Source organism: Cervus canadensis, chromosome 14, assembly GCF_019320065.1.
Source record: "Cervus canadensis isolate Bull #8, Minnesota chromosome 14, ASM1932006v1, whole genome shotgun sequence".
Classification (NCBI taxonomy): domain Eukaryota; kingdom Metazoa; phylum Chordata; class Mammalia; order Artiodactyla; family Cervidae; genus Cervus; species Cervus canadensis.
The window spans coordinates 53,581,633-53,604,442 of NC_057399.1; the positions used below are offsets into that span (position 1 = coordinate 53,581,633).

Genomic DNA, 22,810 nt, shown 5'->3' on the forward strand with positions numbered 1-22,810 from the left:
TCAAGAAAAATAAATGACCCAATCAAAAAATGGGCCAAAGAACTAAACAGACATTTCTCCAAAGAAGACATACAGATGGCTAACAAACACATGAAAAGATGCTCAACATCACTCATTATCAGAGAAATGCAAATCAAAACCACAATGAGGTACCATTACACGCCAGTCAGGATGGCTGCTATCCAAAAGTCTACAAGCAATAAATGCTGGAGAGGGTGTGGAGAAAGGGAACCCTCTTACACTGTTGGTGGGAATGCAAACTAGTACAGCCACTATGGAGAACAGTGTGGAGATTCCTTAAAAAACTGGAATAGAACTGCCATATGACCCAGCAATCCCACTTCTGGGCATACACACTGAGGAAACCAGATCTGAAAGAGACACGTGCACCCCAATGTTCAGTGCAGCACTGTTTATAATAGCCAGGACATGGAAGCAACCTAGATGCCCATCAGCAGATGAATGGATAAGGAAGCTGTAGTACATATACACCATGGAATATTACTCAGCCGTTAAAAAGAATTCATTTGAACCAGTCCTAATGAGATGGATGAAACTGGAGCCCCTTATACAGAGTGAAGTAAGCCAGAAATATAAAGAACATTACAGCATACTAACACATATATATGGAATTTAGAAAGATGGTAACGATAACCCTATATGCAAAACAGAAAAAGAGACACAGAAATACAGAACAGACTATTGAACTCTGTGGGAGAATGTGAGGGTGGGATATTTCAAAAGAACAGCATGTATACTATCAAGGGTGAAACAGTTCCCCAGCCCAGGTGGGATGCATGAGACAAGTGCTCGGGCCTGGTGCACTGGGAAGACCCAGAGGAATCGGGTGGAGAGGGAGGTGGGAGGGGGAATCGGGATGGGGAATACGTGTAAATCTATGGCTGATTCATATCAATGTATGACAAAACCCACTGAAATGTTGTGAAGTAATTAGCCTCCAACTAATAAAAAATTTAAAAAAAATTGTTTAGTTTGTTAAAGTTTAGAAAGAGATACTAAAAACTTGATTCTAATTTTAGATAATGTGAAGTTATCTTTTATATGTGCTTCCCTATGGCTCATCTGGTAAAGAATCTGCCTGCAATGCTGGGAGACCTGGATTCAATCCCTGGGCTGGGAAGATCCCCTGGAGAAGGGAACAGCTAGTGTTCTGGCCTGGAGAATTCCAAGGACTGTATAGTCCACGGGGTCTCAGAGAGTCGGACACAACTAAGCAAAATATTGATTCTAATTGTAGATAATGTAAAGGTATCTATTATATATAGTCATGTAGAAAGCAGCCAATCATTATCAGTATGGCAAAAATAGTGGTAGTGTATTTCATAAAAAAAAGAAATAGAAATCCTACCCTAAAACTAAAAACACTTTCATTAAAGAAGCACGAAAAATAACAAACCTGTCAGTTTCACCCTTATTCTTTCCATAAAGTAAGTAGTTAGAGTCTTTGGAAAAATAACTCTGGTACTGAAGGTGGATAATGTAGTAAAAAGTGCCCTGAATGTTTTCAGAATGGTTGGAGAAAAGGTATAATCTCATGGGTAAGGATAGTTAAAGAGTGTTAAAAAGATGCTAAAAAATAAACTTTATCCAAACATTAATTATCCAAATGTGGAATTATCCAAAGAAATACAAGCTGCAGAAGAACCTCAATTCCCACTCTTCCCATTGCCTGAAAAAGTTTCCTGGAGGAAGCTCAGAAAAGCAGGGGAAAGTAGAGCTGAGGTTTCTGCAGAGAAGGAACTCTAAAATATGGATTCCAGCCCACATTTAAAAATTTTTAAGGGGAACAAGATGGTGGAGGAGTAGGTGGACACAGAGCACATCTCTCTCCACGGATACATCAGGAACACACCTTCAGACACAGACGTGCATGCAGAACACCAGCAGAGAACAGACAGGAGGACCTGACCAGCGGAAAAGAATATATAGAACCACACAAAACTCAGTAGGACAAAGGAACTAGGGGGAAAACAGGAGTGTTAGTAGGACTGGACTTGCCCTCCACAGGTGGGGGAACTAAAGCAGGGGTCTGCTCCCCACATCAGGGCAATTGTCTGGGTCAGAGGAGAAACATTTAAGGCTGAGAGTGAAACAGCTGATCTGTGGCAGCTTAAACGGAATGAGAATCAGACAGTCCTTGCCGCAGCCATACATACCCCGGACAGGGATGCAGGTTCCCTGGAAGGGGCAGCAGCTAGGAGCTGGAGTTTAGAGATTGTGGAGCAACCTCAGGGCGAGGGCTGCTCTTGACTGTGGAGAGACAGATAGAAGGGATGTGAGGGAGGAGATTGTGGTGGGAAATGCCAGTGGAGGAACGCCAGGCGGCCATGGAAGCAAGGCGATACTGCTGAGTCACGCGTAGGGGGTGGAGCCAGCACCACAAGTTCTCCCTCCCCACAGCATCGGCAGCTGAAGGAGAGAAAGGCTGGCCCTTGGAACACCTGAGGCACTGAACTGCAGAGTAGGACCCCACCGAGGGTGCCCCTTTAAGTGCCCGATGCGCGGATCTACAGGGCAGGACCTCAGCCAGGGGGGGGTCCCTCTATGTGCCTGACACACCAAACAATAGAGAAGGACTCCGGGCAAGGGAGTCCTCTAAGTGCCTGCACGGGTGGAGCAATGGAGAAAGACTGGCCAAAGAGGCCTTCTGATGGCCAGCTACAAAAGGCTTGAAAGAAGACTCTGATGGGGCCGTAACTCCTGCGCAGGAGGCAGTCCATGTCCCCGCACACTTGGCGCTGCCAGGGTCCCCGCAAGCCAAGCCGCTGCGCCACCTTCACACTCAACTCTCATTGGGGCAGAGCTGCCACAGGCAAAAAAAGTCTTGCATCTATGTGCACAGGGTCGCTTTGGTGATGTCCAACACTTTGCGACCCTGTCGACTGTGGCCTGCCAGGCTTCTCTGTCAGGGGGGTTCTCCAGATAAGAATACTGCAGCATATTGGCCAATACTGGCTGCCATACCCTTGAAGAGCACTATATTTCCTGCTGCCCGAGCCAATAACTCCCCTGAGTACCTGCTGCTGCCAGAACCCATGTGACCCAAACAGCTGCACCACCTCCACCCCTGGCCCTCACAGGAGCAAACCCAAGTCCTCCAGGGCAGCCTCAGGAGCAAACCCCAGTGGATGACCCACATGCAGAGGTGGAAATAAAACCACAATTGAAACCCAGGGGCAGGGTGTCTAAGGAAGAAGACCCAAAGCCTTCCCACCAGCTGTACAAGCTGCAGATTAAATGCACACAATCAACTAGGCAGACCCTCTGTCTATGGAATATATTAAAGGACACTGAGAGCTCCCACAAAAGAAAACGTGCTAGTTCTCATAGCTGTGGACATTGGAGGCAAGAACACAGAGGAGGAGGACCAGATTAGAATCTAAGCTGCTCCCACAGCAGGTCCAGAGATAGCATAGTGTTGGAGAGCATCCTAGGGAGGTGAGGTGGGCTAGGCCTCCCAGCAAGGGAAAGGACTCTGACAGCAGTGACTCAAGAAAAACATTTATTATTCTTATGTTTCAACTTGTTCTGTAGATTCTTCTGGAATTTTTTTTCCTTTTATTTTTTCCTCTCTATTGTAGTTATTGATTTTATTGGTACAATGAAATCTAATTATGCCTTTGATCTTTTTTTTTCCTCACATTTTTTATAGTTGTAATAAACCTCTTCCTCTATGCTTTTGCAGTTCTGTGGAGTTTTCTTTTTTTTTTTTGTCTTTTCTCTGTTTTTTAATTTTACTTCTTTAAACCTACTATTTTTTCTACATTTATTCCTTTGTTTGCTTTTCCTACTGCTTTTTCCCTTGCAGTTAATCTTTAATGTATATAAATCTTTATCTGTCTCTATTTAACTCTGCATATCTATTCTTTCCTCATAACATATTTCTTTTATTTTCATTGCTCTGTTCTCCAATTAGCACCTTGCTTTAGTTTTATTTTCCGGTTTGTGTTTTAGTTTTGTTCTGTTTTGTTTTTTTATTTTAATTGGAGGCTAATTACTTTACAATATTGTAGTGGTTTTTACCATACATTGACATGAATCAGCCATGGGTGTACATGTGTCCCCCATCCTGAGCACCCTGTCTCATGCATCGAACCTGGACTGGCGATCTATTTCACATATGGTAATATACATGTTTCAATGCTGTTCTCTCAAATCATCCCACCCTCACCTTCTCCCACACAGTCCAAAAGGCTGATCCTTATGTCTGTGTCTCTTTTGCTGTCTTGCATATAGGCTCATCGTTACCACCTTTCTAAATTCCATATATATGCGTCAATATACTGTACTGGTGTATTTTTCTTTCTGACTTACCTCACTCCTAATAGGCTCCAGTTTCATCCACCTCATTAGAACTGATTCAAATGCATTCTTTTTAATAGCTGAGTAATATTCCACTGTGTATATGTACCACAGCTTTCTTATCCATTTGTCTGCCCATCGACATCTACTATGCTTCCATGTACTAGCTATTGTAAACAGTGCTGCAATGAACATTGCTGCTTTTAATATTTTCTCTTTGTGTTTGACCTTCATTAATTTGATTAATATGTATCTTGGGGTGTTTCGCCTTGGGTTTATCCTGTTTGGGACTCTCTGGGTTTCTTGGACTTGGGTGGCTATTTCCTTCCCCATTTTAGGGAAGTTTTCAACTATTATATCCTCAAGTATTTTCTCATGCCCTTTCTTTTTGTCTTTTTCTGGGACTATGATTTGAATTTTGGGGTGTTTAACATTGTCCCAGAGGTCTCTGAGGTTGTTCTCGTTTAGTTATTTTTTCCTCTCTGCTTCATTTCCTTCCAATCCTTGTCTCTTCTATCTTCCACCTCACTTATCCTGTCTTGTGCCTCAGTTATTCTACTGTTGGTTCCCTTTAGAGTGCTTTTGATCTCAGGTATTGCATTATTCATTATTGATTGACTCTTTTTTTATTTCTTCTAGGTCCTTGGTAAACATTTCTTGCATCCTTTCAATCCTTGTCTCTAGTCTATCTGTAACTCCATTTTGTTTTCAAGATTTTGGATCATTCTTACTATCATTATTCTGAATTCTTTTCCAGGTAGACTCCCTATGTCCTCCTCTTTGGTTTGGTTTGGTGGGCATTTATCATGTTCCTTTACCTGTTGAATATTTCTCTGCCTTTTCATTTTGTTTAGATTGCTGTTGTTCTCACAGTTTGCTGGTGGAAGCCCATCTCTGGGGCTGAGATTGCCCCCTGCCTTTCGGCTCTGGCTGTCCCACACCTGCCTCTCTGCCTCCGGCAGGGCGAGAGGCTGGTCTGCAGCAGGCTAGCACTCCTTTGGTATTCACTCAATCCTTTGTTCCGTGAGTGGGCCAGGCTGGGCCTTAGCTACGGCTTCTAGCGGGAAAGTTCAGTTTGTTTTTTTTTCCTCTCTCTGGCTATTCCACAATTTGGGTTGCTATCTCACATTAGCTCCCTCAGGTTGTTCTTAGGCATTCAGTCCTTACCCTAAGCATGCAACCCGTGCCTCCCTGTCCAGCCCCTGCTTGCTGGTGGCGGACGTGAGCGTCTAGGCTACTTGTCCGCTGGGAGTTGTGATTAGGCGCCTATTCTGTGGGTTTGTGTTTTTTTTCCTCCCGGTTATGTTGCCCTCCGAGATTCCAAAACTCTCCACATACCTGCCAGTGAGAGGGTTTCCTGCTGTTTGGAAACTTCTCCCCCTTCACGACTCCCTCCCAAGGACAGGTCTCCATCCCTAATTCTTGTCTCTCCTTTAGTCTTTTATATTTTGTCCTACCTCATTTTGAAGAGAAATGGGCTGCCTTTCTGGGTGCCTTGTATCCTCCGCCAGCATTCAGAAGCTGTTTTGTGGAAGTTGCTCAGCATTCAAATGATCTTTTGATGAATTTGTGGGGGAGAAAGTGGTTTCCCCATCCTATTCCTCAGCCATCTTAGGACTACACGTTAGTTTTATTCTTAACAGGTATATATAATTTTTGGTTTCCTTTGTTTGCCAGGTGAATCTACTGTATTTTTGTTGGACTGTTCTGATTTTGCTAATGGGTGTGTATATATATATATATATATATATATATAGTCAAGCTTTTTATTGTTGTTATAAACCTCTGCCTCTAGGTTGGGCTTTTGTAGTTCTGTGGCGTTTTCTTTTCTTTTTTTTTTTTTTTCTTTTCTCTTTTTTATAATTTTAACTTTTAACTTTTCAATGCTATTATATTTCTTCTACATTTTTTCCATTGTTTGCCTTTCCTATTGTTCTTTTCCCCTTGCAGTTAATCTCTAATATACATAAATCTTCTTTATCTACCTCTATTTAACATTGCTTATCTACTCTTTCTTTCTTTTCTTTCCTCTCAACATATTTGTTAGTTCTGTTTTCATTGCTTTACTCTCCACTTGGCACCTTGCTTAAGTTCTGTTTTCCAGTTTGTGCTTTAGTTAGTTTTGTTCTTAACTGGTAAATATAATTTTTTATTTCCTTTGTTCACCGGGTCAATCTACTGTACTTTATTTTTGTTGGACTGTTTTGGCTTTGCTTATGGGTATATATGTATATGTGTATATTCCATTATTTTAATTATTATTTGTCTGATTTTGTAACTGCCATTTGTCTGTGGTTCATCTTTGGTTTCTCGTTTTTGGGTATTTGTTTTAATCTCACTTAATGCCATAACAAACCACTTGTACAATCTTCGTTCCTGACCAGAGATCATGCTCTGAGTCTTTGGAGTGAGAGCACTGACTCCAAGACCCTAGATTACCAGAGAACTAACCCTGCTGCTGCTGCTGCTGCTAAGTCGCTTCAGTCGTGTCCGACTCTGCGTGAGCCCATAGACGGCAGCCCACCAGGCTCCCCCATCCCTGGGATTCTCCGGGCAAGAATACTGGAATGGGTTGCCAGAGTATCAGATAGTGAGAATTCACACAATGGAAACCTCCTGAATACAAGACCCAACCACCCAACCACCTACTGCACCCTGTGCTGTACACCTCATCTAAACAACAAACAAAACAAAAATACAAACCCAATCATCAGCAGACAGGATTACCACCTCACTCAGCCTTGCCCATCAGAGGAAAAACAAACAAACAAACAAAAAACTCAGCACATACCCCATCCTATATGAAGATTACACAAACCACTGGACCAACCACAGCAGGATAGAAACCAAAAGGAAGAAAGAATTCAACACTGAAGTCTGGGAAAAGGAGACCTCAAACACAATTAAGTTAAAAAAATAATGAAAAGGCAGCGAAATACTACACAAATGAAGGAACAAACTAGAAACACAGAAATTCAAACTATCTGAAAAAGAATTCAGAATAATGAGAGTAAAGATGATCAAAAACCTTGAAAACAAAATAGAGAAAATGCAAGAATCAATTAACAAAGTCCTAGAAGAATTAAAGAATAAACATACAAAGACAAACAACACAATTACTGAAATTAAAAATACTCTAAAAGGAATCAATAGCAGAATATCTGAAGCAGAAGAATGAATCAGTGAGCTGGAAGATAAAATGGTGGAAATAACTTCTGAGGAGCAGAATAAAGTAAATGAATGAGAAGAACTGAGGATAGTCTCAGAGATCTAAAGACAATATCAAATGCACCAACATTCAAATTCTAGGGGTCCCAGAAGAAGAGAAAAAGAAAGGGTATGAGAAAACTTCTGAAGCGGTTATAGTTGAAAATTTCCCCAACATGGAAAAGGAAATAGTCGGTCAGGTCCAAGAGGCACAAAGAGCCCCATATAGAATAAACCCAAGGAAAAACACATACTAATCAAACTAACAAAGACTAAACACAAAGAAAGAATATTAAGAGCAGCAAGGGAGAAGCAACAAGTAACATACAAGGGAAACCCCGTATGTTTAACAGCTGATCTTTCAGCAGAAACTCTGCAGGCCAGAAGGGAATGGCAGCATATATGTAAAGTACTGAAAGTAGAAAAATCTACAACCAAGATTACTATACCCAGCAAGGATCTCATTCAAAATTGATGGAGAAATATAAAGCTTTTCAGACAAGCAAAAGTTAAGAGAATTCAGTACCATCATACCAGCTTTACAACAAATGTTAAAGGAACTTAAATAGTCAAGAAATACAAGAGAAGAAAAAGATCTATAAAATCAACCCCAAACAATTAAGAAAATGGCAATAGGAACATATATATCAATAATTACTTTAAATGTGAATGGATTAAATGCTCCAACCAAAAGATACAGACTAGCTGAATGGATACAAAACCAAGACCCATATACATGCCATCTACAAGAAATGAACTTCAGACCTAAAGACACATATAGAATGAAAGTGAGAGGATGGAAAAATACATTCCACGCAAATGGGAAGCAAAAGAAAGCTGACGAAATAGACAGCTTTTGTCCTCATATCAGACAAAATAGACCTTAAAATAAAGATTACAAGAGATAAGGAAGAACACTACATAATGATCAAGGGATCAATCCAAGAGGAAGACATAACAATTGTAAATATCTATACACCCAACACAGGAGCACCTCAATACATAAAACAGAGAGAAAAAGGAGAGACTGACAGTAACACAGTAGTATAAAAAGGAGAAATTGACAGTAACACAATAGTAGGAGACTTTAATACCCCACTCACAGCAATGGACAGATCATCAAAAGAGAAAATAAGGAAACACAAGTCTTAAATGATACATTAGATGAGATGGATCTCATTCATAATTTCAGGATATTCCATCCAAATGCAGAAGAATACACCTTCTTCTCAAGTGCACATGGAACATTCTCCAGGATAGACCATATCTTCGATCACAAATCAAGCCTCAGTAAATTTAAGAAAATTTAAAACCTATCAAGCATCTTCTTCGACCACAATGCTATGAGACTAGATATCAATTACAAGAAAAAAGCCATAAGAAACACAAACACATGGAGATTAAACAATACCTTTCCAAATAAACAACAGGTTACTGAAGGAATCAAAAGGGAAATCAAAAATTTTCTAGAAACAAACGACAGTGAAAACATGACAACTCAAAACCTATGGGATGTAGCAAATGCAGTCCTAAGAGGGAAGTTTATAGCAATACAATTCTACCTCAAGAAACAAAAAAAAACATCAAATAGACAACCTAACTTTACACCTAAAAACAACTGGAAACAGAAAAACAAAAAAACAAAATTAATAGAAGGAAAGAAATCATAAAGATCTGAGCAGAAATAAATGAAAAAGAAATGAAAGAAACAATAATAAAGATTAGTAAAACTAAAAGCTGGTTCTTTCAGAAGAAAACAAAATTGACAAACCTTTAGCCAGACTCATCAAGAAAAAGAGAGAAGAATCAACTCAGCAAAATTAGAAATGAAAAAGGAGAGGTTACAACAGACAATGCAGAAATACAAAGGATTATATGAGACTATTATGAACAACTATACGGCAATAAAATGGATAACCTGAAAGAAATGGACAGATTCTTAGAAAAGTTCAATCTTCTAAGACTGAAACAAGAGGAAATAGAAATTATGAACAACCCAATTACAAGCACTGAAATTGAAGCTGTGATCAAAAATCTCCTAAAAAACAAAAGCCCAGGACCTGATGGCTTCACAGGTGAATTCTATCAAACATTTAGAGAAGAGCTAATGCCTATCATTCTTAAACTCTTTCCAAAAACTGCAGAGGAAGGAACACTTCCAAACTCTTTCTATAAGGCCACCATCACCCTGATACCAAAACCAGAGAGAGATAATACAAAAAAAGAAAACTACAGGCCAATATCACTGATGAACATAGATGTGAAAATCCTCAACAAAATTTTAGCAAACAGAATTCAGCAATACATCAAAAAGCTCATACACCATGACCAAGTTGGGTTTATTCCAGGGATGCAAGGATTCTTCAATATACGCAAATCAATCAATGTGATACACCATATTAACAAATTGAAAGATAAAAACCACATGACCATCTCAATAGATGCAGAAAAAGCCTTTAACAAAATTCAGCACCCATTCATGATTAAAATTCTTCAAAAAATGGGCATAGGAGGAATCTACCTCAACACAGCAAAGGCCGTATGTGATAAGCCTACAGCAAACATTATTCTCAATGGAGAAAAACTGAAGCATTCCCCCTAAGATCAGGAACAAGACAAGGGTGTCCACTTTCACCATTATTATTCAACATAGTTTTGGAAGTCCTAGCTACAGCAATCAGAAAAGAAAAAGAAATAAAAGGAATCCAGATCAGAAAAGAAGTAGTAAAGCTCTCACTGTTTGCAGATGACAAGATACTATACATAGAAAACCCTAAAGACAGTATCACAAAATTACTAGAGCTAATCAGTGAATTTAGCAAAGTCACAGGATACAAAATCAATACACAGAAATCACCTGCATTTCTATATACTAACAATGAAAAAATCAGAAAGAAATTAAGGAATCAATCCCATTCACCATTACAACTAAAAGAATTAAATATCTAGGAATATACTTACCTAAGGAGGCAAAAGAACTGTACACAGAATATTATAAGACACTAATGAAAGAAATCAAAGATGACACAAACAGATGGAGAGATAGTCTGTGTTCCTGAGTAGGAAGAATCAATATTGTGAAAATGACTATACTACCAAACACAATCTACAGATTCAATGTAATTTCTATCAAATTACCAACAACATTTTTCACAGAACTAGAACAAAAAATTTTACAATTCATATGGAAACACAAAATACCCTGAATAGCCAAAGCAGTCTTGAGAAAGAAGAATGGAGCTGGAGGAATCAACCTTCCTGACTTCAGATTATACTGCAAAGCTATAGTTATCAAGAGAATATGATACTGGCACAAAAACAGAAATATCGACCAATGGAACAAGACAGAAAGCCCAGAAATAAACCCATGCACCTATGGGTACCTTATTGTTGACAAAGGAGGCAAGAATATACAGTGGGGCAATGACAGCCTCTTCAAAAGTGGTGCTGGGAAAACTGGACAACTACATGTGAAAGAATGAAATTAGAATACTTCCTAACAGCATACACAAAGATAAACTCGAAATGGATTAAAGACCTAAATGTAAGACCAGAAACTATAAAACTCTTAGAGGAAAACATAGGTAGAATACTCAATGACATAAATCAAAGCAAGATCCTCTAGGACCCACCTTCTAGAGTAATGGAAATAAAAACGAAAGTAAACAACTGGGACCTGATTAAACTTAAAAGCTTCTGCACAGCAAAGGAAACTATAAGCAAGATGAAAAGACAACCCTCAGAACGTGAGAAAATAATAGCAAATGAAACAACTGACAAAGGATTAATTTCCAAAATACACAAGTAGCTCATACAACTCAATACTAGAAAAACAAACAACCCAATCAAATAGTGGGGAAAAGATCTAAACAGACATTTCTGCAAAGAAGACATACAGATGGCTAACAAACACATGAAAAGATGCTCAATATTGCTCATTATTAAAGAAATGCAAATCAACACTACAATGAGATATCACCTCACACCAGTCAGAATGGCCGTCATCAAAAAGTCTACAAACAATAAATGCTGGAGATGGTGTGGAGAAAAGGAAACGCTCTTGCACTGTTGGTGAGAATGTAAATTGATACAGCCACTATGGAAGATGGTATGGAGATTTCTCAAAAGACGAGGAATAAAACCATATATGACCCATCAATCCCACTCCTAGGCATATACCCTGAGGAAACCAAAACTGAAAAAGACACATATATCCAAGTATTCACTGAAGCACTATTTACAATAGCTAGAACATGGAAACAACCTAGATGTCCATTGACAGATGGATGGATAAAGAAGTTGCGGTACCTATACACGATGGAATATTACTCAGCCATTAAAAGGAATGTATTTGAGTCAGTCCTAATGAGGTGGATGAACCTAGAACCTACTATACAGAGTGAAGTAAGTCAGAAAGAGGAAGACAAATATCATATACTAATGCATATATACAGAATCTAGAAAAATGGTACTGAAGAGTTTATTCACAGGGCAGCAATGGAGAAACAAACATAGAGAGTAGACTTGTGGACATAGGAAGAGAGGAGTAGAGGGTGAGATGTATGAAAAAAGTAACATGGAAACTTATGTTACCATATGTAAAATAGATAGCCAACGGGAATTTGCTGTATGGCTCAAGAAACTCAAGCAGGCGCTCTGTATCAACCTAGAGGGGTGGGATGGGGAGGGAGATGGGAGGGAGGTTCAAAAGGGAGGGGATACATGTATACCTATGGCTGATTCATGTTGAGGTTTGACAGAAAACAAGAAAATTCTGTAAAGCAATTATCCTTCAATAAAATAATTAATTTTAAAAAATACAGGTAAACAAACAAACAACCAAAATACAGGTAAGCCAATTAAAAAAAAATGGACAAAAAAGAAAAAAAAAGAAGAACCTCTATGAGGACCACATATTTTATAAAGGGCACACGATCAATGCTTAATATAAAAGACTAATATGAATCTATACAAGTAATATAAACAAATCTAAAGGCTAAGGGAAATGAACCAAAATTTAACTCAGTTTTGTTAAGACGAGAAAGAAAAACATTCTTATAAGCAACTCACTTTTTGGGGTAGGTGGTAGAATATTAAAGGACAAATATAACTAATATTCTATTTCACTTTTAACTTCTTTTTAAGAATTTGTACACATTGGACAGGGTAGAAAAGAAGGAATTCTTTTAGCCAGCTATCCATCCACTTATTCAAAAGAGTATGAGTATCCACTATAGACAATCAGTGGAAGAATTCTAAGATATAATCCTCTACTTTACAGTATCTAAATTTAGGTACCCATAAATGTTTACTGAATTAAAAACTATTACTAATTATTGGGCAGTGTTATAACAGAAGTAAATAAAATAGGCAGTAGTGGTATCAAGGAGGTGATAATCAATTCTACAGTAAGGGCACTGAGGAAAAAAAGTGAGGTAAGCGTAAATAGGTTAAGAAAGGCCTCACCAATCTGGAGATGTCTGAGCTTAAAGAGAGCCTGGTAGCACAGGGTAAATAATCTGCCTGCAATGCAGGAGATGCGGGTTTGATCCCAGGGTCAGCAAGATTCCCTGCAGAAGAAAATGGCAACCCACTCTAGTATTCTTACCTAGGAAATCTTATGGACAGAGGAGCCTGGCGGGCTAGTCCATGAGGTCGCAATAAGAGTCAGACACAAGTTAGCAACTAGACAACAATCTTAAAGAACAAGCAGTTTAACCTAAATAAGAGCATACCATTGGTGTGAACAAGCATAAATCTCAGATCTGAACAAACTGCAAGACAGATATTAAAACTTCTAGTCATGGTGACAGATTTCCATTCGTACTGTGAGATATGCTGTGAACTAGACACATGATACACTAACATAGTTCTGTCTTTCAAAAGGTGACTTCTCTAGGACTGCAGTACAGGACGCCTGCCTTTAATTCCCAGTAAATCTCTAGATTGAGAGACTTATGAACTATGACAATGGCAGTGCTGATTAGTTTAGAAAGACCAGGTAGCATCTGATCAGGGATCTAAATGCTCTGTGGAGACTCACATGGTTCTCTTGGGGAGGAGCACACAGGTATATGGAATAGCAAAAGCAAGTCCTTGACTTAAGAGAGCTTAGAGTGGGCTTTCTATTGGAGAGGAAAACCAAGATGAAGGAAGAGAGGGAGTTAGGGGGAAGGTGACAGGTCACATCACGTGGCACTGTCCCTATCATACCATACGGTACCAGTCATCAGAAAGAAGGAAGGACTTCAGATTTCGTTCTGAGATGGAAAGATTTTGGAAGACTTTGTGAAGAAGAGTGACATGACCATTCTTACAGTTAAAGACAATCATGCAGACTGCTGTGCAGAAAAAAAGACTATAGAAACTCATAGACAGCAACAGAGGGATCAGGATACTCTAAGAATCAGCACCAGAATAATATGGCTAAGAAGAGGTGTTTGGATTGGCTGGATTTTGAATATTCTGAAAGCAGAGCTGACAAGTTTTGCTGATGGAGAAAAAAGGACTCAAGAATGAGTTCAGGATTTTCCTAGTGGTCCAGGGTTTAGAACTCTGAGCTATTAAAAAAAAAAAAAAAAGAACTCTGAGCTTCCACTGCAGGGGACATGGGTTCTATTCCTGGTTGGTGAAAGAAGATCCTTTAGGCCATGTGGTGCAACCACAAAAAAATATGAGTTCAACGTTTGTGTTTTATTTGTTTGCTGCTCTGCAAGCAAACAAGGGGTGGAGGGTCAGGGAAGGATCTAGAATTTATTCTGGGACATATTAATTTTTACGATGCATATTCAACATCGATTAAGTAAGCTGGATGTACAAATGTTGGGAAGAGTTCTGAATTGAAGAAATAAATTAGTAGATATCAGTACTAAAACTAGGTAAGATCACTAGCTGGGAATGCAGAAAAAAGTACGAAGACACTCAGCCTTCAGAAGTCAAAGAGGGGAGTATAATGCCAAGGTGACTAAGAACAAAGACAGTGTCAGGGAACGAGAACTAATCAAAGGTGTCACACACGGCTGGTAGGTCAAGATGAGCACTCTGCAATGGCCAAAGAAATAGCTGCTGGCAAGGATTCACTAGAGAGTAGGACCCTGATAAAAGACAGTTAACAACTACAAGTCCCAGAAGGGATGTGGCCACTATACAAATAGAGGGGCTGGTTCCAGCAACATAAAGAGTTCAAGCACTTTAATGGGAAGAAAGGGGAATATGTAAGTTCAGGTACAAAAAGATATGAAAATTTAATTTACACATCTGTTTTCCTTGATTAGGTAAGTTCTTATGAAGCCAAGCCACACTGTATTTATCTTTCTACCCCTGGTTCCCAGCACGAAACAACAAGTTGTTTGTAGGAAGAAGGGATCAGCCTTAAAATTTGAAGAGATGCTATTCAGAGAGATATTGAATTCACTGTCTATAACCCAAAGGACACAGACGGACCAAGTGCACAGAAGTTACATAAAGGCAGACTATGATCTGACACAGTGACACTTTTACCCATTAGAGACAGCCAGGATGATACTAAGGGAATGCAGCAGAAAACATTAAAGATGATAATAATGGTAGAAATATTTTAACAGTGGCTGATATTTATGGAGCAGTTACTTTGTACAAAACATTTTATTTCTCTAAAGCACTTCACAAGTATTAGTCCATTTCATCCTTATGCCAAAGTAGCACAACAGGCATTCATTTATTATCTCCATTTCACAAATGAGGAAACTGAGGAACAGAGAATTTAAGTAACTTGCCCCAGTTTATAAAACTTACGTGGCAGAACCAAAATTCAAACCCAAGTATATTTTGAAAATCTATGCATTTAAACCTTTCGTACTACCTCTCAGATCTTAACAAAATCAGAATGACCACAAAACCTTCACAGATTAGAATGCTGGTTCAGGGAAACATATCTTCTAGGTCCCTTAACCCCACCTAAATAAATATAATATGAGGGAGACAAAGACCCAAAAAGTATTTATTAAAAGTGGATAGAAATTCAGAGAATAAAAAACAAGCCAAAGACTGTGAGAAAATATTTGCAAAACACATTTGATAAAAACTGGTATCCAAAATATATAAAGAACCCTTAAAAGTCAACTATCAAAAAACAAAGGACCAAATTTTTGAATGAGCAAAAGATCTGAAGAGACAAGTTACCAAAGAAGAGATACAGATGGCAAAGAAGCACGTGAAAAGATGCTCAACATCACAGACCATTACAATGGGTACTGCAAAGTAAAACTAGACACCCATGAGAAAGGCCAAAATCCAAAACACTGGCAGGCACCAGATGCTAACAATGATGTGAAACATCAGGAACTCTCACTCATGGGAACGTGAAATGGTACAGAGCTTTGAAAGACAGTTGGGCTGTTTCTTACAAAACTAAATTTGGCATTTGCCCAGAGTTGAATACTTATGTCCACACAAAAACCTTCATACAAATGATTATGACAGCGTTAGTCACGATTGCCAAATCTGGAAGCAAGATGGCCTTCAGTAGGTGAAAGGATAAGCAAACTGCAGTACATCCATACAATGGAAGATTACTCAACAGTAAAAGAAATAAGTTATCAAATCATAAAAAGACACAGAAGAACCTCAAATGTGTATTGCTAAGTGAAAAAAGCCAATCTGCAAAAACTATGTATTATATGAGCTCAGCTGAATGACATTACAGAAAAGACAAAACTACAGAGACAGTAAAAAGGTGGGTGGTTGCCAAGAGTCTAGGGGAGAGAGAGAAAAAAGGAATGAATAGGTGAAACTATACTGTATGACACTATCATACATGATACTATCATGGTGGATACCTTATCATAAGTTACCAAAACTCATAGCAGGTACAGCACAAAGAATGGACCCTAATGTAAACTATGGACTTTAGTTAGTGATAATGTATTAATATTGCTGGACCAATTGTAACAAATTTACCACACTAATGTAAGATAATATGGGAAACTGGAAGAACTGGTAGGTAAAAGGAGCTCTGTAGTTTCTACTCAATTTTTTTGTAAATCTAAAGACATTCAAAAAAATTTTTAAGTATTATTTTTCAAAAATAAAGTTGTTATTTTTGAAATTACAACTACAAGCTTATTATGTATCAATTAACTACAAGCTTATTATTTATCAACTATATGATACAGCAACCAAAACTGCTAATTATATCATAGGCTATGGATGCTAGGTACATAAAAAGTTCAGAACCTGCTGACAAAATCTGATTTCAAGCCTAGTATTTACTATCTTCCCTTTGGGAGGAGAGCTTCTACATAAGGGGTTACTTTTTCCAGTGAACCGGATGAGAACATAATGATCGAAAAGCACAGAGGATCCAAAGGGGGTTCAAACATCTGAGGAGGTTTGGCATACGTGAACTCCAAAGTAGCTGAGAGACACACTTCCTTACAGTGTGTCTAGGATATTATCAAATGCACCACAAGATATAATGCTTAAAATGAGCAAAATTTAAAGAAACATGGAAACAAACATTTCTCTCAAAATACTGAATCCAAGTCTTCACAATTTCATTCTCGATAAAACACACACAGAGCATTACACATACAAAAACCTTGTCAGTTTACTTTAAAAAAAGAAAAGAAAAAGAAAAGAAGTACAGAAAAGGTTTCACATTTAAATTCAACAGGGGGCCTTCAAAAGGTACAGGAAGAGTATGGGCTAATTTGCCATATAAAATGTAATTTTCACCCTTTCATTTAACTAGTACTCACACAAAGAGACAAATTAAAAAGCAGGGAGGATCATGTTTGGTGTCACTGCTGGTAATAACTTGTGAAAAAGCCCAAAGGAATGAGAAAAGAGATGTAAATTCTTAAGCCACACCAATGGTTATACCACAATCTCTTTTTACTTCACCAATTGCTGAATTGGATATCATTTCCCCAGAACAAGTTTTTTCAAAAATCTTTTAAAGAAGTTAACTCGTGTTGAGAAGCCGCATTCTGTGAATACTTATTTGTTAGAGCCAGTCAAGGGGATAATCAAGGGCTAGCAGGAAGGAATTAGATGCCAACTTTGAAAACAAACCAGCACTACAAGTGTACACATGCTTTCTGCTCTCAGCTCCACAACAGCCTTGTAACACTTTCCTTTCAGCCTCCCTCAGCTCTCTAACATGCCTGCCTGCAGCTGTGGGCTTCAAATGTAGAGGCTCTGCAGAGTTCATTTGCCAATCCAGGGATTTCTTCACAGAAACCTTCTGGCCTATAAATGCTACTTAATTAACTGATGATCTCCATTCTCTCTTTCTTTACTGAGCAATAAAAGTCTCTGATGACACTTTTCTCATTGTCTTTGCAGTTTTTTATAACTTGTACTTATTCCTCCATGGTTGTGAAGTTCTTTTCAGCAAAAATCAACCCCTTTGTAAGAGAAAATTCATTTCTTCATTCTTTTTTATTCTAGTTCCCCTCTGTACCTACCTTCGCTTCCCCTAGAGCAGTATTACCTCAGAACAGTAACAACAAAAGCAGTAAGAACAAAAATTAACTGAGTTTTTCTATTTACTTTCACCTTAAGGATTCAAATAGTCTCATACAGTTTTTTTGTGTAGTATCTTTGCTAAACAATGGAAAAATCTCATATCACATTTAATTTTTTAGAGGTAATAAATGAACACTTATGGTCACCATCAATCCTTAATAACAGTCTGAAAGAGTCATGTCTCAACTTCATTGTTTACATAAACCTATCAGTGAAAACATTTTTAAGTACCTGTCCCACTACATATATTTTTGACTTATAAATTAATACATAATTAATATGAACTATTATAATTACTATATTTAACTGAAAAATTTTAAAGGAAGAAATTTAAATTTATTAGTTTTTATGTATTTTTTCACTTTAAAATTTCTAGTATTTTCATTTTATATTCTCAGGGAGTATGTATAATTATACTTTGTTGACCAGCAGTCTGAAAGGCTAAAAGTATCTAAATTTCATCACATGGTTTAACCACTGTGAACAATTTTTCCCTATTAAAGTCTACTTTTCAAATTCTTGAAGCTCTCAACAAGGTAAATTCTTAAAGCTATCATTCACTAACTCCTGAATTAGAAGGCCAAAATATAATTGCGTGAGGCAACTACACTAATTAAAAAAAAAGTGACAAGACTTGAGTCTAATCATAATAAAAATCTATGTGCATTTTTTTTGTTTGCATGTCTTTCTCTAATAGATAAGAAGAATAATTTTCACATGAGAAAGTTGATGTAAAAGATGCAGAGTAAAATGCAGTCAATGTCTTATTAATTTTGATCATTTTATATACCATGTGGTTACATTACCTACAACTGTATTCAAATGAATGTATTTGGAAACCATCAAACAGCTTAAAAGACTAAAAGTCAAGCATCTTTTTCTCTAACAAAAACATGGAGAGAAAAAACTGTATATCTCATTATTCTTCCATTAAACAATTTAATAAAACAGTTATTAACATCTTCACAAGTGCCAACACTGCACTAGGCACTGGTCTTTAGAAAATTTGATAAAAAGGAACTTCAAGATTAAGGTCAAACATCCAAATGTTTAAACACTACTTGAATCTTCTCTACAGCAGCACCACCAAGTGGCCATTTGTGTGACTTGTGTGAAAACACCTTCAGCAATATGGATGTATCAGAAAGCAGAATGCATTTTCTGATACATCTGACTCTTTGACATAAACAAATTGAACCAACCATATCTAATAATAACCTTATCTCCTAGCCCTACTTTTATTCTCTATTAGAACAAACCTAATCAGTCTTCTACATAACAGCCGTTCAAATATTTTAAAGGAACTACTATAAATCTCAACTCTTCTCTTCATCCTAAATATACAATTTTAACTTAGCTATTTAATCATGTAGAGTTAAAAAAAAATTCTCATAACAACTTCCAAGAAGGAACACAAACATAACAGCTTAATTCTTGCAGTTACAAAGGAGAATAATCTGCAAAATTACACATACTCCAGTTGTAAACTTTAAAGCAACAATTTAAATTGCTTTAATATTACTGAATGTCTTAAATTTATTTATTTATAGATAAATATATGAGAGTTCATTAATATTAGCAAAGATTTGTCTTACATTTTTAAAATATTTTCAAGGTATTAAATAACTTTGAGGGGCAGACAGAGAACAGACTGGTGGACACAGAAGGAAAAGGTGAGGATGGGATGATTAGAGAGGGTAGCACTGAACCGCACACATTACCGTACGTGAAACAGAGCGCTAGTGGGAAGTTGCCGCGTGACATACGGAGCTCAACCTGGTGCTCTGCGACCACCTGGGGGGGCGGGTGGGAGGTTCAGGAGGGAGGGGATATATGTATACTTATGCCTGATTCATGCTGTTATATGGCAGACACCAACACAACACCGCAAAGCAGTTATCCCCCAATTTTAAAAAAGGCAAAAGAGGAAACTGTAAAGCACGTAAACTGAAAAATAAATATCTTTGACAAACAGCAGTTGCATTTTTTTATCTGGAGCACAAATGACCAATTTAGAAAATTTATATAAACCATTCTTCTACCCTTTTGCTAAAAATGATTTACAACACTAATCCTAATGCTATTTTACTACAGTATCAATCAACTGGATTATATTTACATTTAAATGTTTTCTCAGTGAAGGCAGAAGTTAGTGTACAGTCTGATACTCATCTTCAGCACAGCCAGTTTCATAATGAATTTCCTATCAACAAGATAAATAATACCACTACTAGACAAAGAAATGCCAATTTCAATTTACCTAATTCATAGTTACTATTTCTCAATATTGAGTATTTCAGAAGCTGAAAAAACTGAAAAGATAATTTAAATAACTTGCCAATATCACATACTATTAATAGGGCATAATACTAAGATTTATTTTATCCTGAAAGAGCAAAGAGAAAATTCAATGCTGCTTTATATTTTGGTCTACTCAACAGTTACTTTAATACTAAGTAAGCGTCAATGAATTTTCTTAAATGGTCAAGCCATTAAATAAAATGACAATGCATTCACAAGGAGAATTATGTTCTGTTTTTATTAGCCAACTGTGAGCAAAAATAGAAGTTAGAGATAACAATAAATCAATTTTGAAAATCTGCATATTAAAAATAGACAATATTAAATATTAGTTCATTCAGAAAAAATGCAGTCTTTACTGAGCCTACCAGCATTTCTGTTTCCTGGGGTACCTGAACTTCTTGGGTAACTCCCAGCAAGTTACTTACGCTCTGGTTCGGATTTCAGCTTTACTAACATTCATCTGTAAGGTGTTCCACATAATTAAATCTTCTAAATAATTTATAATATATCACATATGCAACAAAATTTACAATTTTAACCATTTCATAGGCCTTTGTCTAAAATTCAGTCACAGTATGCGCATGAACAGTACTGTACAATGGTACTGCAGAGCTTGGATCTCCCGTTTCCTCACCCCTGCTGGCTGTCACTTACTGATGACTGTGTTCCCGACGCTTCTGATGCTGAGGTGAGAACCTGAGAGTGTCTATCAAGGCTCCTGAGCATTAAAAACTGGGCTTTGTGGTATCTGGCTACTGAGTTATTTTTCTCTCCTTCTTTGCCTCCATTGCCAATTTTCAAATGACTGAAGTTACCATTTAAAAAAAAAAAAAAAAGAGTCACAGCAAAACAGGCTGTTGGCACCAGAAAGGGAATTCTGAAGACAGCTCCAGGTGCCGGAACAAGGGAGCAGAAAAACCCCTCCCCTTAGACAGCGGCACTAGCTAATTTGTACAGTGGGGTCTCCATTCCTTTTTCCCTGGGAACAAGAATCAACCTGCCCATTCTGAACTTTTCCATCCCTTATATGGCATTTTTCTCTCCACAGATAATCTAGTAACAGTCTCTACACCACCTGCTCATTAAATGCAAAAACAGAAACAAAGGCAGAAACAACAGCAGTGTTGTCAAAACACACACAGGATACAAGAGTTAAATGATTATGACTACATTATATGAAAATGATGTGTGCTTAGCATGTATTTATACACGACAAACATAAATAAAACTATGAATCTGAGCTTATGCCTGTGGGGAGGCTAAAAAGAAGCAAGAATATACTGAGAAGAAGTAAGAATACAAAGATATAATTTTGTCTGGCTATTGAAGAAGTTAACACAACAGGACTTCTGAAAAGCACTGGAATTCTCAAAATCATCAGAAAAATATATACACGCCAGAATACATAAGTTAGAATTATAGAAAACTTAGATTTTGAAAAAAAAAAAAAAAAGAAAACTTAGATTTTGTTCTCTCTACATGCGAACTGAAGGAATCACAAAATTAACCAACTTTTTTCCCCCTTTCTTAATTAAGTGTTGGTAACACAGGCCACAGCTTAAAAGAAGAAATTCTGCCTGAATAAACTGATGACCTATCTCTCTCTACCAAGGAAATTCTTATGACTCAAAGTTTTAGAGAAACTATTCCAAGCCATCAAAGATTAGCTGAGCCGCCTATGAAATAAACAACATAACCCTTTTGGTCACAACAGACTCTCATGGCTCCGAAGTAATTTTATCAGGAAAATGGAAAAATGTGAGGTAGTCTTTGAGGAACTAATAAAAATTTATTTTTATATTCAATTTTCCCTACCAGGCATGAGGAAAAAACAAACAAAAAGACATCTAATAGATTAGCCCTACTGATCTACCTGGCTTGAATAAGTAACAAATACCACTTTACTAGTGTTACAAAAGTTACCTGATTTGTAGAAAACAATATATAAGGAAGAAAGTAAACAATGACAAAACATCAAGAAAAAAAAAAGAAAAAATAATCCTATAAAACTTTTTTCCTTCACATAAAACCCACAGTTATCCAGTCAACATATCCACAGTATCCTGCAGCTAAGAGTATATAACAGATCATTGAATTAAAACTTTTCAAAATGATACCTTGCTGGTGGCATTTGTACCCACAAGTTACTAAGGCAGAACCACTCCAATACCTGAAGGAGTCATGAAACAAAAGATGTATTCCTTACTCTTGACCTCAGACCAAATAAATTATTTTCTTTCCCTATTTATAAAATGAGGGAAAACTAGAAGACTATAAAAATTTATTATTGGTAAAATGCTTATCATTTTCAGGCAAATGTTTCAGAAAAAGTCAAGTATGTGATCCATACCTTGTTTTGATTCCAAACCTTCAGGTTGCTTGTTCTCTCTCAGGGATGAAGTAGAATCTACACAGCTGTCTTGTCTGAGGAATGAAAAGTAAATAAAAACAACTTTTTAAACAATAT

At 37.4% G+C, this 22,810-nt stretch overlaps 1 protein-coding gene across 1 annotated transcript in view; it reads right to left on the reverse strand.

Annotated features, from left to right (window-relative positions):
• The window catches only part of CAAP1 (caspase activity and apoptosis inhibitor 1), a 62,670-nt gene that overhangs the window by 13,738 nt on the left and 26,122 nt on the right, over positions 1 to 22,810 (reverse strand). The window contains exon 5 of the mRNA XM_043487061.1: positions 22,694 to 22,767. Coding sequence (XP_043342996.1) covers positions 22,694 to 22,767 — 74 coding nt within the window. The remainder of the gene's footprint in view (positions 1 to 22,693; positions 22,768 to 22,810) is intronic.